Consider the following 17234-nt stretch of genomic DNA (forward strand, 5'->3'; position numbering starts at 1 on the left):
GTTTTCTGAGAGCTACGGCTTGTACCACGTGACCGCTGCACCTCAAGCTGAACCAGCGAAAAATGGCGGCGCTTTCAAAGAAAGCTATACTACTCTATAAAAACATTATGTAAGTGTTCACACTGTTATAATTTTGTTGTTGTTTATGTTAGCAATATTTATGGCCGTCATTAATAATAACAAACACACGGTTTGTAATTATTTTTTGCCTGACACAGTTTCTGTGTTCTGCAAAATTTAGCAGTAGCATACAAATGTAATGTTATGTGTTTTACAGCTGCCAGTAACATTTTTATGCGGTCGCGGGTTCATTTTGTTGATTGTCGCTATAGAAACGGATAATCCCCAGTCGGAGGACGTGAACAGTATCGAGTTGAACGTCATATGTTGTCATCTCGGAATTACGGTAATTACGACATGGCGTGAACGCAGCATTACACTCTGCATGAAAGGTAATTTTCAAAAATCCATAATAGGGGCACTTTAAATGAAACAGTAACAGGCTGTTGTCCACATCCTAGTGAAGTGCTTTGCTGTCTACATAGACAACTTCCTAACTGAACGGGAACTGATTTAGATGTTCTGGCAGCAAGTCCGTGCACCATACAATTGTGGCCAGATTTACTAAACAGGGCAAATTAGCATTAGAGCGCAATTCCATAAAAGCTCCGATGGGAGGGGAAAATTCTGCGTGTGATTTACTGACAATGCACAGACATTTTTTTGGGCGTTAAATAATGACATAGATACCAGTAATTTCACGAGCACAAACGTTAGTAAATTGTGTTGCGTGATTCATCTTAATACTCTCCTCCCATAATTGTTGTGTCTGAAAGGGAAACCTAGAAATGCATATTCAATAAGTTCAGGTGCAAAAATAACTGTCCACACCTTTTCAGTGCTAATTCTTCACTGCGTGTCTTTAGTAAATCCTGACAGTACTAATTTAATGCCAAAAGACGTTTTGCACTGATTTAGTAGGCTAAATCTGGCCCTTAGTGTTCCTCACATTAAGTGCAAGGGAGACTTGATTCGCATTTCTTGTCATTAGCATGTTGCTAAGCTAATAATGTGATTCTTCTATACACACAAAATACACAGAACAAACATTAGGTTAAATATTTTAATTTGAATTGTCCTTTTTTAAAGAATTATGTGAATAAATTATTAGAAATAATACATATTTTAAATATGTAATTCCTTGAATTTGACCAAAACAAGCAACACAATCATCTTGTTTTGTTTTTGTTTTTTTTGTTTTTTGTTGTTTTTTTTTCTGAGATATTTGCAGAGAGTTTTGATTGCCTTCTCTGTGCGAATTTACAATAGAGTTCAGGTTTTTGAAAAAGCTGCTGAAAACCGTGAGATACTGACTCTGATTTCTGTCAGGAAATTAAGGTCTCCAACTGTCAGTCAAATCTTCCATTACATGCCTATGTGCCCAAACAAATATTATGACTGGATTATATTATTGTTGCAGAGACGCACTCTAACTTGGCCTCATTATATGTCAACCGTTTTTTTATGACAAAAACATACATGCCCCCAAACCATACAGATTAAAAGAAAGAAAAAGAAAAAATGTCTGAAGCTGTAGCATAGCACAAGATGGCCAATATGAAGTGTAAGATACAGCCTGAGTATTTAATATTAATCTGAAAGGAAACATCTTTCCCACTTTATAAATAATGCTATAAATTCAAACCTAGACCAGAGAGGACTTTACAACCAACCAGAACTATTTGTGAAAAGTCTGGTGTTGCTGTTTGGCTATTGGTAAACCAATATGAGACATCACATTCTCTTGGGGAAAAGGGAGAAAGTAACATGACTGTTCTGATGTGCTCAATGAGAGAAATCAGTATTTGTATTTGTTATTTATGAACAAAAATTCTACACTATGAACTATCATTATAAAGGAGTAATAATACAGTTATTTTCTGTGATAGAAGCTCACCCATATCTAGATATATTAGTAGTCAAATTGTGGTAAATAGCTACCAATAATACAAAGATATCACAACTCTAAAAGAAAGTTTTTGGCACAATCTTAGCACTTACTATTAATTCTTACTTGTGTTAACAAAACAGTCTTGTAAAAACTAGAAGAATCTTGTTGAACATGTTTAGAATCCAAGCCACACACATTTGACTGTGTTAATCACAGAGGCAGTCTTCCATTAGTTATAGCTCTTGCTCAGTAGAACGAAAGGCCACAAAACGCAAAATCACTTCTGCTGCTTGGGGCGACCCAAATTACAAACAGATTTATATCAGGATATAGGGTTGGCCATGCAGAAAAAGACCCTGGACTCTTGGTGTGGAGTTCTGTAGTCATAATAGACCATTAAATGGGGGTTAAACACTGGAATGTGCACGGCCTAAACAAACTGCCCAACATTTACAACTCCATAAAATTTGCATAATCAGGGGTCACTGCTGCTACACAGTAAGTGCAAAATAATTGGAAAATAACTGCCATTTCTCCAGTGTCTAATTCACTGAAAATAGTTCATTTTAAAGGAAGGAATCCCACAGAAAACAAAACAAATCTCAAATAGTCTCTTTTACATTTCAGCTGTTTTACCATTCAAACGTATGTGTACTTTGGGCTTAAGACTCATTGTAATTAATGTTCAGTATTCAACTTTCTTCTCAAATTATGAGGTCTTTATAAGGCTGTACAGTCTGAGTGTTTCAGCAGTGTTTCTGTCTTCATGAAGCCACAAATCTCTTTGGGAAACAGCAAGAGGTAAGACTGATAACCTGACCCTCGGTGTGACTAAGCACAATAGTTAGTCCAGCCCAGCCCAGCCCGTTTATCGTCTCTTGGGACTGGCCCTATTTTCAATGTGAGGAAAGAGAAGAGAAAAAAACAAAGCTGCATGTGGCACAAACTGGACCCCAGAGAATCCCAAACCAATTTGCGTTTGACAAAAACAAACGATGCCATGAGTCTTGGTCTTGAGGTTTGTGAAGGTTGCAGCAGATGGGAGTGTGCTAGAAAAGAAGGGTGCTAAGTTTTAAAGTGCTTGTTCATTAGCTAAATTAAGATGGAGGTCTGGAGGTGACAGTTCAGTAGTAAGTAGACAGTGGGCGGCTTGTGTGTGCTCAAGCGCGATCATTAAAAAGACATGGCTGATCCTGCCCTGCCTGTAAGGATCTCAACAGGCCTGGCCTCCCCAAAGCTCAGGCTCATTGATACCCCTGTGCTTTGTAGTCCTTAAAAAAGAGAGCTGTAGAACACATTCATTGAATCCTGAAAGTGTGGAGAGCAGGACCTAACCCAGAGGATCAGCTCTAACGCCCCTGTGACTCTAAATTGCGCAAATATGTGGCATGAAATTGCTTTCACATTTTCTTTGGTGATGTCACGTTGAGAGGTTATGATGATGAACCTTTAAGATCACTGCATTAGGTTCTCGAACTTCACTTGTAGCTCCTCTAAAATTGCTTGAGGGTGACCTTTTGGAAAGCTTTGCTTTTATGCCTTTAAATGCACTAGAGATTGAATTAACAGGCTCTTGTTGAGGTGCATTGGTGGTGATCTGTTTAGACTAGAGATCTATGGGCATCTGTCCAGTTCATAGGCACTGAGGCGTACCATGCAGCTCAATAGAGACATGTCCAAACACAACTATCTTAGCCCTTGACTACCAAGCCTGTTGAACTCTTCACCCACCCCTTTAGAGGACATTCACTTCTTTCATTAGACAAATAATACATGCCTTGACCACCATTTTGTAGGTCAGCTAGCAGGGCTTTTGTGTGTATGCTAAATAACTAAGGGAACCACCTCTAATTAAAGCTGTGAGCATAGGACTAAATGCTTCCCTTTTTGAAGATGAAATGGCTGTATCCGGTGTGCTATATTAAGCTGTTACTGTGCATCTAAATTGGCTCCTATTTTTCACAGAAGCTTTTGTAACACAAGGCATTCAGTATCACAAGTTGTTTTTATATATTTTTTTTTAAAATGAGCGAAATGAGATGTAAATCCCACAATTCATTTGGCAATGTGTGCCGTAAGGGTTTAATTCTTCCAACCAGGACCAAAATGGTGCAACATTACTCTGATATACAGACAAAGGCAGTAACAAAGTTGTTCATATAAGGCTATTGTTGGATGCTGGCAGGGAATGAAATCAGCGAAAGTGCCGGAACAATGGGGGAAGTTTAAACAAGCTGCAGAATTTTGGTAAGACACACAAAAAGAGACCTATGAGTTGGTGAAGGAGGGAATCCTAAGGTGCGAGAAAGAGAGAGCAAGACCGAGAGAGAGGAGGGACCTTTGGAGAAGGGCTTGGTAAGTCCTCTAGCTCCATTGTACCCTTGAAACAATCCTTACTTAGAGCTTGGATTTGCATTTGTAATAGAGTTCAGGCCCCTGTTTGTGAAAGCCTTTGGTTGGGCCTGACCCTGTGGTTCAGCCCCACGTTGACACGCTGTGTATTGCCCCAGCCCCATCCTGCCACAACCCACAGCGCTATCATGGGAAAATTCACCAACTTAAGGGAGCTTTTGGAAGGCATGGGCTGGAATGAAAAGCTCAAGGCAGCCGCAGTGGTATTTAGTAGGGGAAATTACTTGGGTGTACAATAGAACCCACTGCTGTTAATTACTGCTAACAAGGCTCTCTGAAAAAACCCAGTGTGACACATGGGCTTGAAGAGAGAAAGGAAATGAATATGAGACATACAATCGAGCCTTAAACCTCTCAAAAGCCCTGTCCTGTTCAGCCTTTGGCCAAACTTTTCATCATTCTCATTTCAGTCTCTGAAGAGTTCTAAGTCAGGAGAAACGTCTTACTTGATTTGCCTCCGTGAACGAAAACATCTAATAGCTCTGGGTGGTATTGTGGGTGAAATACTACCCAATTAGCATGTTCGGCTATTTTGTTATGATTTCACTTAGAAAGGAAATATGAGCCAAGAATAAGTTATGCATTTCCCATATCATGAGTTTGTTTGAGGTGGAAATGGGTTACATATGTAATAGCTAAAAAGTGTATCCCACTGCAGTTCTCACAATTAGATATGATTTCAGCCTCTGGAGGAAAGATCAGGCCATGCTCAAGATCTGTCAGGCGTTAAGTAAACAACACTCACTGACTGTCATTCAGAAGTGACTTATGCAATCCAGTAAGAGGAAAAGCAAATTTGGACTGGTTGGTCTTTTAGCCACCACTGGTTGATATCATAACCACAACAACCTTCTCGTTTGATATTTATGCACCCCAACAACACCCTTGTCTACTGTTTCTGACGTCACAGCTCAGGATAGTCACTAGTGAAGGGTTTGGGACTGTGTTTTTGTAGTGCTGCAATCAGTGCAGAGTTGGCGCCAGCCCATACAAACAGGGTGGACATTTGTGGTTTTAGACGGGGCCTTAGTCGCGTGTTCTGGAGGGGCGTCCCCCTTGGTAGAAATCACGTTTGGGTGTTGAGGTTCTAGAAATCGTGATCACCCAGGGGAATGGTAGAAATCGGTAAGATTGGGGCACAGAGACTGAAATGGCTGGGCCAGGCCTCCTTGGGCCTGCTCGTGGTGCTAACACTGAATCAGTGTTGTTGTGGTGCTATTCTTTTTACTGCAGCCTCAGAGTTATTAGTCACCATGACACCATGAGTGCCCATGAGTGAAAATGGCTTTTCAAATTGTTTTCAAATTAAATACTTTTGGTGGGTTCTACACCAACCCATCAATTACTATTGGGGTTGAATTGGGAATGTTAATATGCAGTTTTACCTATATAGACCACCTTGGTGGGAAAAAGTTGTATATGCATCAAAAATTGTGGTGAAACATATTTTATTTCCATTTTAAACAGTATAGTAGACGAAGATGTGAAAAGCGTTAAGCATAAACAGTTAAGCATAAACACACTAGTAATTCATGTTTAACTTAACATATAGTAAGGGCATATTAGCCTTTCACAATTTATTTACAATTTATTAAAAAGTTGGGTAACACTTTAGAATAGGGAACACTTATTCACTAATAACTACGACTTTTCCCTCAATAAATTCCTAATTTGCTGCTTATTAATAGTTAGTTAGGTAGTTGTTAAATTTAGGTACTGGGTAGGATTAGGGATGTATAATAAGGTCATGTAGAATAAGGCATTAATATGTGCTTAATTACTACTAATAAATGGCTAATATTCTAGTAATATGCATGCTAATAAGCAACTAGTTAAGAGACCCTAAAATAAAGTGTTACCAAAAGTTGAAGGATCCGAATTCGTGCAATAAATAAGCTAGTAATTAATGATTAACTGAATGTACAGTAAACACCTTTTAGCCTTTATTTACAACTTAGCAAACCATGCATTATTTGTGTAGTAATGTACTTAGTTATATGTCAGTGATTCAGCTTAATAGACTTAATTAATGTGAAATTTTCACTGGACGATATGAACTATAGTGACATGTAATCTAAGGTTAGTAGGTCTTTGTAGATACTGCACAGCAATGCATCAGCATTCAAGACCAATGCATTTTAGAATTCCGTTTGAATGTCAGTGAATTCAAATAAATTAACTTTGACCTAAACAAAACAAAATATTATAGACATTAAGAGTGTTTTAATTAAGAATTATTGTCTCAAAATGGATTACCCAAGTATTGTGGGAATTAAGAGAGTGCCATACAGCTGCCATTCTCCTGCAAACCCAACCGTTTAAGCCTGGATATTTTCCAGGGAATCTTTTAATTACAGTGAGTGAACTGAACTGTGCTGGGTGGGCAAGATAAATAACAGGCAGCTCAGGCAGTATATGAAACAATTAAACTAATCTATACATTTAATTAAAATAACACATCTGGGAATGATTGTTAGTAATAGACAAGTACCTCACAAATCGAAGTGTCTAACACAATCACTTCCAAAAGCCTGCTCATAAAGTATTCCAATAGACAAATGGGACAGTCCTGTAGGTCTGATTTAAACACATTACTTCACTAGGTGAAAGCACTTTTATTTAGAGCATTCACATGCAGGCTCTTTCTCATGAGTATTTATGAGTTTGGATGCACACTGCACTAAAACGTTCTCATGATTTAATACAAAAGTAAAACTCTTGTCAAATTAGCTTTATTTTATCCCTGCTCTTATTTATATTACACTGTTAATGTAAAGGAAGTCACTAAAGCAACTAAGCATTTTGAAGCATTTTATAGACAGCTGTACATTATATAATTCTGCACCCTTAAAATATTAGCACTGATGCAAAATAATAAAATTAAATAAAATTAAATTTTTGTTCTTGCTAAAACCTATTTCTGGTCAGCCACCTGAGTAGAAACAGATTTCCCCACTGAGACATTCTTTACAAAGGAATTATAAATATTAATAACCATCTAATGAAGAACAGTTCATTTCTTTATTCGATTCTTTATCATATTTTTGGTAGACCCTTTGAGAGTGTTTCCACTTTTACAGTGCCTTCTAATAATTTCTCATAATTGATGTTGTTTTAAAATATTATGCTAAATTGCTCAGCTCCACACACTATTCTGTTTAGGATAGCTACATATTAGATATAAAAACTGAAAAAAATGGCCAGATTTACTCACATTACCCTTACATATCATGTATGTTTTAAATATATGGTCTTATATTATCGTTGTTTCATTTGGTTAGGGATATATGGATATTAATTTATTTGATACCTTGTCCTTGAAAAGTCAGAGCACTGTAAAACAAATTTTAGAACAGTATTTTGTTATTTGTTTTCAAGTAAACAATTTATACAAAACAAGATAAACTTAGGTTTCAAACCTGTGAAAAATCTTAAGACATTGTATGTTTTAATTAAATATGCTAGGTTTATTAAAAAATAAACTTATAATTCAAGATATGTTCTCTTAATTATGTCTATTTATCTTTTTTTCTTGTTTTAAATTTAAATTCACTAAATTTTAATTTTAATTTTAATTTTTTTCTATCTTTTTTTTCTTTTTACATTTATGCTTAATACATGTTTCACTGGAGCAAGATTAAGATTATAATTGATGATATATTTTTTCTTTAAAAAAAAAAACAAGCCGGTAACACTTAATTTTAGGGTCTCTTAACTTATTAGCATGCATATTACTAGAATATTAGCCATTTATTAGTAGTAATTAAGCACATATTAATGCCTTATTCTACATGACCTTATTCTACATCCCTAATCCTACCCAGTACCTAAATTTGACAACTGCCTTACTGACTATTAATAAGCAGTAAATTAGGAATTTATTGAAGGAAATGTCATAGTTAATAGTGAATAAGTGTTGCCTATTCTAAAGTGTAACCAACAAGCCCTAATATTTAGCTTTTCAAGTAAATTCATGTTATTTTCTTCAGATTTGATCTTGTTTACAGATTGCAATTATTCTTGGGAAACAATACAGAAATTCAAAAGATACAAACTTATCTGTTGTCTGTTCAGTTCTTTCTGGACCGTTTGGAAGCAACATCAAAAGTACGTGGAAACATGCACACAACTCCCAGGAAACACTGCTGTGCACCCTATAAGGATCTTTGCATTGATCAAACGTTCAAGCGGTAACAGAACCGTCTTACAATAAAAGGACATTAACAGCAACAGCAGGCGCACAATGACTCTGTTTGTGAGGCGTACAGTAAGGACACTTGTGCCATGTTCCTGTGAGCCTCTTGTGTCTGCAGAGACGCCCACAGCGGAGCATGTGAATGATTACCCATGCAGCCCCTCCGCTTTGACTGCAGTACGTTCTGAGGCCCAAGGTGAGTTGGGCTCCTTGCCGCTAAGTGTCTGAGGGCAGACAAGCCCCTCAAACTATTATTGTAAGGACCGGCTTTGGCTGCAGTTTCTCAGGGAGCCGATGTCCACCGAATGAAAGAGCAATTTGTGCCATCTGTTCAGGACTGGACATGTGTTTCCCATTCTCCGGGCCTGTAGAGCAGGCAGAGACCACATTAACATAAAAGAGAAGGTACGACTGTTCTCCTATTTAGCCCCAAGCCTCTCAGGTTCACGGGAGAAGGCAGGCTTCTAAATGATCTAATTTATTATTATTTAAATCTTATTTACTTTCCGTAGAGTGTATCAGAATGAGGCAGTACGCGGCAGCTCCCGGGTGTCTGGTAATCGCACCGAGGGTCTCGTTAACCTCGAGTTTAGAAGATTCCCTCCCCAGTTTTCTTAAAAACACTCCCACAGAAGCTTACCACAGTTTGGCGACCTAATGGTCCGGTTCCTGACATAACCATCCATGTACGGGTACCTCAGGAAGTAGGTGAAATAGTTCTGGGCACACACTGCAGGGGCCCAAAACTAAAACCTAGTTAGGCACGATCACTTTTATCCTTGTCCTCAATGCAGACCTGCTTTAACTCTTTCCCGTATGTTCTCTGCGTGTGATATTGAAGCAAAAGCAAATTTGCTTTGGCTAAAGCTCAACTTGTGAATTAATGGATGTTGCAGAAGTTTATTAGTGAACATGTACGGGAACATTTACACTGTGTCTCCCAGCGTATTTCAAAGATAATGGGAAAACATTAGCTTTGCTCAGAGCCAAGTTAGTTTTATTCATAGTTTACAGGAATAGTTTGCTCTGAAATGAAAACCTTGCCATTATTTATTCAGCTTTATGTCTTTTTAGGCCCGTATCCTGATATTTTTCTTTCATTTGAACACAAAAGGGAACATTTTTATACAAAACTTTTTGGATCAACAGCAACAATACATAGTAACCACAGCTATCAACCTGAAAAGACAAGTAGTTTGTTTGACCTGCACTACTATATTCCATCTTTTCTGAAGCCATTGTATGACACTGACATAAACTGTAAGTTTGCAAGTTTGAATATGCAAAATATATTAAGATAAAATATATTTCTAGAGCTTGACAGATGTGATCACTATAAGGAAGACAGCTGGGTACTTTACAGTGTCCCTGTTACACATTACAACAATCAATTATGCATAGTTACAACTAACCGTAATCATAACACTGTACATACATGTTTATTAATATTACCTGTATTAATATTACCCTTGTGTTGTGCTGAAATCCTTTACCTAATTTGGTGTTCCTGGTTAAAGAAATTAGTTAATTTCTTTTTAAACCAGCCTTAAAATATATATATATATATATATATATATATATATTGCTTCTCCCATTACACTATATTATCACCAATTCTTGGATTCAAACGTTTTGCCAACTTGAGTGAATGAATGAGTAAGTAAGTAAGTACGTAAATAAATAAATAAATTATTGTGGCAATGTTCACCCAAAAACTGATATGCATAAGCTTAGATAAATGAAGCCTACATACAATCAGTTCCAAAAAGAAATACAAAAAACAAGTCCAACATTTGGTAATAATATAGCATAATGAGAAATTTATTAGCAATTTTTGGCTGATTTCGATTTTTTGAATTTCTGACTGGGAACACCACAAGTTTGTCAAGGTGGGAAAAAAAAATCCCCAAAAAGTACAAAAATTGTCAAAAAAAAAAAAAATACAAAAGTTGTGAAAGTCAGTATGTTTTATTCCAAACATGAGGGTTAAATGTGTAATGGGATCTTTTCACAGACACACTCAAGTAAATGTAATTGGACTTTTGGAAGACTTCTGGAAGATTACTCAGTGCAAAACGTATTGTTTCACCAGTGTAGAGTTTTACTTACATTTTCTTTCAAACTGCTCGCACTGAGGCGTGTGTGAGGCTGCCAGTAAGTAGATGAACTGGAATGAGAGCAGGATCCTCACTGTGCCAGTCAGTGCCCTCTCCTGGACAACCTGTGGCAAACGGGCAGGAGCGAGTCGGAACCCGAGCCGCTATACTATACTGAAGAGAGACCCAGATGCTTTAGTGTAAACACCGCTAACATTGACTGAAAGTAGCACATTAAGTCCCTTGTCTGAATGTTTCCTTCCTTTGTCAGTATTAGTACCCACCATTGTGCTTCTTCTCAAACGAAAACCGCACTTCAAATGAAGCCTTAGAACTTGAGAAGGCAGAAATGCTGCATTTATAAATGAGAGCAACAAAATGCACAATGCTTATTCAAAATACACTCGAACCTCACAAATCAGAATACTGTAGAAAATAGTCGATATACCCCTTAGACTTGACAGAGGTAAAAAGAAAGAGCCTTTTGCATAGTGTCAAAGATGAACAGCCTTGGTCAGAAGTCATTATCATATGCAGCAATGAATTTCACCTTCACGGCTTCGCAGAGGAAGTTGGTGTTCAGTCAGATCACCTCTCTTGCGGAAGCACTTACGCGGTGTGCCTGCCAGCTAACAAGACAGTAGGAATAAATGAGCCTTTTGTCAGAGAGTAATGAATAGAATTTTGTGCAGTTTGATTAAATCATAATGTGTTTCGTAATGAATCTTCTCCCCAATTCCATTATTCTGTGTGTTATCAGTGCTAAATATAGCTGTGTAATAGATTCATTTTTCCCGCTGCTTTACTCGGAGGTGATTCTTTTATGCATGTGTCAGGTATATTTAACCACACTGAGAATCGTCCAAATGCAGCTAAGAAGGTCTACACAATGATTCAGAGCAGAACCGTCTGAGAAATGTCAGCCGTACTGAAACATTTTCACACACAGAGTAAAAATCCATACAGAGGGAAATATAATCTGTTATCCTGTGGTAAAATGGTTCTGTTTTACAGTCGCCCTAAAAAAAATAGTTTTAACAGCTTCACATATCACCCTTGTATGTTTCGTTTTCACCCCCTCTTCCCCCTCTTTATTCATCTGGGAGTTTGCCCAGAACCGTTTACATTTTCCATCAAATGTTAAAATGCTCTACGATTCAGTATCTGGTCGGCTAATATTTACCACCATGATTTATGTGTTTTAAATGGATTTAAAATCACTCAAACTGCTGAAATGTAAACTACATTTGGTTATCATTTTTATGAATTAACTGCTGAATGATGCTGTTTAACATCATTGAATTTGCAACAAAACATTAACCCCAAGTCACTGTGACTTGTTAATGCTTTTATTTAGCAAAGATGCTTTAAATTGGTCAAAAGTGACAGTAAAGACATTTATAATGCTACAAAAGATTTGTCTTTGCAATAAATCCTTTTCTTTTGAGATTAATATTTATCAAGGAATCCTGAAAAAAAAAGTATTACATTTTTGGTTACACTTTATTTTGACAGTCCACTTTAGACATTCTACTAACTATAACTTTGCAACTACACGTAAACTAATTCTCACTGATTTGCAACTACATGTCTACTAACTCTCAGAGTAGACTGTTAGGATAGGTTTAGGGTTATTAGAATAAGTTGACATATACTTGCAAAGATTATCATAGTATTTTGTATGTTGTGGACCTACAATACAGTACAAGTATAGCATAAAACACTAAAAATAGAGAAAAGTGAATAGTTTTCTGATTTAATTTTAGTTACTTGATTTTTCAACAAAATATTTAAAAGTACATTTTAAATAAAAAAAAAATACATAATGAAAAAAGAAATATGTAAATATATAAAATAAATGCTTGGCCACACTTCTCCAATTATCGCTATTAACAAAACATTAACTATGACTTTTTCCTCAATAAATGCCTGCTTATTAATAGTTAGTAGGGAAGTTGTTACGTTTAGGATTAGGGATGTAGAATGTAGTCATGTAGAATATGTGCTTTCTAAGTTCTGATAAACAGCCAATATGTTAATAATAGTCATGCTAATAAGCAACGAGTTAATAGTGGGAATTGGGGTAACACTTTACAATAAGGTTCATTAGTTAGCATTAATTAACAACATTAGTAAACATGAACTAAGAATGAACAATACTTCTACAGCATTTATTAATCTTAGTTAATGTCAATTTCGGCATTTACTAATGCATTATTAAAATCACAAGTTGTGTTTGTTAACATTAGTTAATGCACTGTGAACTAACATGAATAAACAATGAACAACTGTATTTTCATTAACTAACATTAACAAAGATTAATAAATAGTGTAATAAATGCATTGTTCATTGTTTGTTCATGTTAGTTAATACATTAACTAATGTTAACAAATGACACCTTATTGTAAAGTGTTACCGGAATTGGTCCCCATACTAAAGTGTTACCGAATGTTTTTTTACTGTTTTGTACACATGCTTCAACTTAATATTTCAGTATTCGTTTGTAATTTGTTGGTAATCCTGCATGCTTTTATTTTTTGCTTTGGATAAAAGTGTTTGCTAAGTAAATAAATATAAATAACAAATAAATGTTTAATTTTCCCATATAGGAAACCATTTTGATTGGATATTGTAATTAATCTGTGGGACATTTGAAGTTTTTGATGTTTGGAATTACATTTTCACACTTTCTAAGCCAGAGCCTCATCATAAGTGGTTTGTTATCAGCGCTGCAGTGCTTGAGAAGTGACTGTCCGCTGGCCCTGATGTGGAGGCCCGCTTGCCACTGATGCCGTCAGGACGTTTGTAGTTTTCTCACGTCCCTCACTTCCACATTCCGAGAGGCTCTCTGGAGACTCTGATCTCCAACCGCCCTCCCCGCTCAACCCCCGCCTTCCAGCCCACACCTGCTGTTTCCCCGGCAACAGAGCAGGTGCTCCCTTGGTGTGGCCGGGTCGTCTCCCTTGACAGCCGGCCCTCCCAATCCGCATCGGCCTCAAAAACAACAACAGATCGGCCACACAGCCTCTGCACATCAGCAGAGCCAACCCAATGTCAGAGTGCTTAAACAACTGGACAAAGTGAGAGCCAATGTCACCTACATACATGTGCACAGCAGGACACTTTTTATCTATCAATTAATTATTCATTAACTTGGCAGAAGGGTTCTCAAGGATATTATTTAGGTGGTATTTCATGCACAACCTACATGTATGCTCAATACTATGATGCATAATCTGAAAGTAGACTAGAAAAAAGTCTATGGTTTTGGACTGAAGGACCTTCTTCTCTATGTTTTTATCCTCGTTTTTCTGAGATATTGTCCTGCTCCAACCTTGATCACAGACACAGGGATAAATCCCAAGGAGACCTGCTGTTAGTTCAGGAGGGTCACTGGTGGCCTGTGGAGGTGTGAAGAGCAACAATAGCAATTTAACATACAAAAGTGTAGTATGGAGATTACAAATATATAATTGTGCCTGCTTGTTTTAGCAAGTTTTACAGAATTCATTGGCCACTTTCAGATCCAGTGATGTAAATAGCTAATGGACGAAAAAAAAAAAAAAAAATATATATATATATATATATAGTTTATATATAACAAAGTGTATGTAAAAATGACCAGCAGTTGTAAAGCTTACTCTTTATGCCTATCTTTGTCTTTAAAATGTCTACGTCATTAAACTCATTGAGCTCAACCTATTGTATGTTTTCCTACATCCAGAGAGAAGAATAGAGAAGGTCTGGATTAATAAGACATTAATTAACAGTATGATTACTTTGGCACTGTTCCAAAATGCTATGTAGGTTACATTTTAAGGCATCGTAGGTGTTGCAATAGCTGTTCCAAACGGTAAGCAGCATAATTATGCTAACTTCTAAGGGGTCGTTCATACACTCATTTTGGAGCTCAAAATGGAAAAGAATGGAACAAAACATAGATGCAATTTTTTGGAAGTCAAACTTCTTTAATGTCACAAAGTTGCCAAAAGTGTTGCTCATGATGTGAGATGGTTAAAAAACAGTGAGATGTAGTCAACACACGCTCAAGGCAATTCATAAATATTAAACGTTTTTGTAAATTAGTGGTTAATTTGTAAGTATTCATACATTCTCATCTCGTTTTTATATGTTCTGTTTATGCCCTACTGGTGTTTTAGGTTTAGAGGTGGATCTTAAAGGGTTAGTTCACCTAAAAATTAAAATTGCCCCATGATTTACTCACCCTCCAGCCATCCTATGTGTATATGACTTTCTTCTTTCAGACAAATACAATCGGAGTTATATTAAAAAATGTATTGCTCTTCCAAGCTTTATAATGGCAGTGAATGGGTTTTAATATTCAATAGTCCAATAGAAGTCAAATAATAGTCCATCCATCATATAAAAGTGGTCCACACGGGTCCGGTGGTTTAAGAAGTGAATCGGTGCATCGGTAAGTCTACGTCCTACCTCATCTTCTGGAACGCCATTCTCTCGTGAACTCACATACGACAGTTAACAGAAGCTAGAGATTACGGTTTATAAAGTTTAAAATATGGATATTTTTCTCATAAAAACACATTGATTCGCTTCAGGAGGCCTTTATTAACCCCCCAGAGCCGTGTGGAGGACTTTTTTATGATGGACGAACTTCTATTGTTGGACTTCTATTGGACTGTTAAATATCAACACCCATTCACTGCTATTATAAAGCTTGGAAGAGGCAGGACATTTTTGAATGTAATTCTGATTGTATTAGTCTGAAATAAGAAAGTCATATACACATAGGATGGCTTGAGGGTAAGTAAATCATGAGGTAATTTTCATTTTTGGGTGAACTATCCCTTTAATTATTACTTTTTTCTAAAGATTGTATGTTTCCTAACAAACCACATTGTGTGAATTCATAGAAAAATAGCCACCTCGTGAAATAATGATGTTTTCTCATGAGATATTAGTCTAGGACATGTTTATATACACTGATTATTTAAACGGTAGCAGACTGATCACAAGAACACATCCTGTAAGAACAATCCTTAAGATTCCGTAGCTAATTTTGGCTTCTAACACTGCAACTTTGTGAAAAAGCAATCTCATAATTCATTGAGAAGAGTGAAGAGTGACAGACGAACAATGTTAAGAATGAGAAATGTTCACTATACTTTAAATAAATATCAGTGTTAAAGAATAATGAATATTTATGCTTATTAGAGTATGACTTTGTTAGCTTAGCAACATTCTAAGCCAAACACTTTTGAACTCAATGGTAAGATGGGTCTCCTGTGGATTTTGCTTCCTATGTAGAGTGTTTCAAAACAGTGACCTATTAAGTTATATGACAGTTAGCATGCTACTTTATAAAGTAAATGCTAATGTACAGTATTTGCAACCCAGAAAACCCAGGAAAACGTAACTATTTGACAATGCGGCAGTTTAGTATAAATGTTTACAATGTGAATTGTAGGAAAATTATTTTTAGAAGAAAAATCAAGGTCCACCACTAACCATAACCGTCAGTGGGCCATCAGCAGATCACTCAAAAAGTACTAATGAGATGCAAATCCATATGAATTAGTCACCAATTTGCCAAAAGATAAAATGGTTACAAACTGCCATGATATTGTGTTGGAATATGCAGCAGATTTTGTGTAGAATGTTTTGGAACAGAGCCTTTGTGCCGTGCTCCTCGTCTCCCCCTCTCTCTCTATACTGAAGAATGTAAATGAGCCAGTGCTTTTCACTGAGGTGAGTGTGGGTCAGCAAGATCAAGACCAGCTGGATGCACACAGGGAAGATTTGTGCATGAACCTTAAGGGGCATCCTACTGCAAGGTCATCTTGAGGTTATTAGCCTAATATAGGATAGAGTCACACCAGCAGCGTGCGTTTTTACTAGGCCAAATGAGATCAGGGGACCCGGGGCCATCATCTGGCCCCACTGTTGTGATAGGCAGCATGTTTGTTTCCTCAAGAGCATGGAAGCATTTCTCTGGGGAGCTCCTATCTGAGTGTGACCGGGACTTGGGTCAGGCCCTGTGATAAGGGCATTTCTTTCCCTCCTCAGGGGTCAGAGGAAGTCTGGAGATGGAGATTGTCTGCATTGGCCAATCCTGTGCAGGTGCCTGTTCATGGTCAACCCAAATGTTCATCATTTACTGTTTGCTTTTCGCCTTCAGCAAGATAAGTCTGCAATAGATAAGTTTGTTTGTCCTGTCTTAGGTTTAGACAATGAGATTTGCATAATACATTCTGGCAGCAGTCCAAATACAGGTGCTGGTCATATAATTAGAATATCATCAAAAAGTTGATTTATTTCACTAATTCCATTCAAAAAGTGAAACTTGTATATTATATTCATTCATTACACACAGACTGATATATTTCAAATGTTTATTTCTTTTAATTTTGATGATTAGAGCTTACAGCTCATGAAAGTCAAAAATCAGTATCTCAAAATATGAGAATATTACTTAAGACCAATACAAAGAAAGGATTTTTAGAAATCTTGGCCAACTGAAAAGTATGAAAATGAAAAGTATGAGCATGTACAGCACTCAATACTTAGTTGGGGCTCCTTTTGCCTGAATTACTGCAGCAA

The 17234-nt window shown here is 36.8% G+C and overlaps 1 protein-coding gene across 1 annotated transcript in view; it reads left to right on the plus strand.

Moving 5' to 3' along the window:
- Nucleotides 1-299: 299 nt before the first annotated feature.
- epha3 (eph receptor A3) overlaps nt 300-17234 on the plus strand; it is a 180322-nt gene continuing 163387 nt past the window's right edge. Inside the window, exon 1 of the mRNA XM_058786651.1 lies at nt 300-406. Coding sequence (XP_058642634.1) covers nt 385-406 — 22 coding nt within the window. The 5' untranslated portion in view covers nt 300-384. The remainder of the gene's footprint in view (nt 407-17234) is intronic.

This window comes from Onychostoma macrolepis, chromosome 09 (assembly GCF_012432095.1).
Source record: "Onychostoma macrolepis isolate SWU-2019 chromosome 09, ASM1243209v1, whole genome shotgun sequence".
Classification (NCBI taxonomy): domain Eukaryota; kingdom Metazoa; phylum Chordata; class Actinopteri; order Cypriniformes; family Cyprinidae; genus Onychostoma; species Onychostoma macrolepis.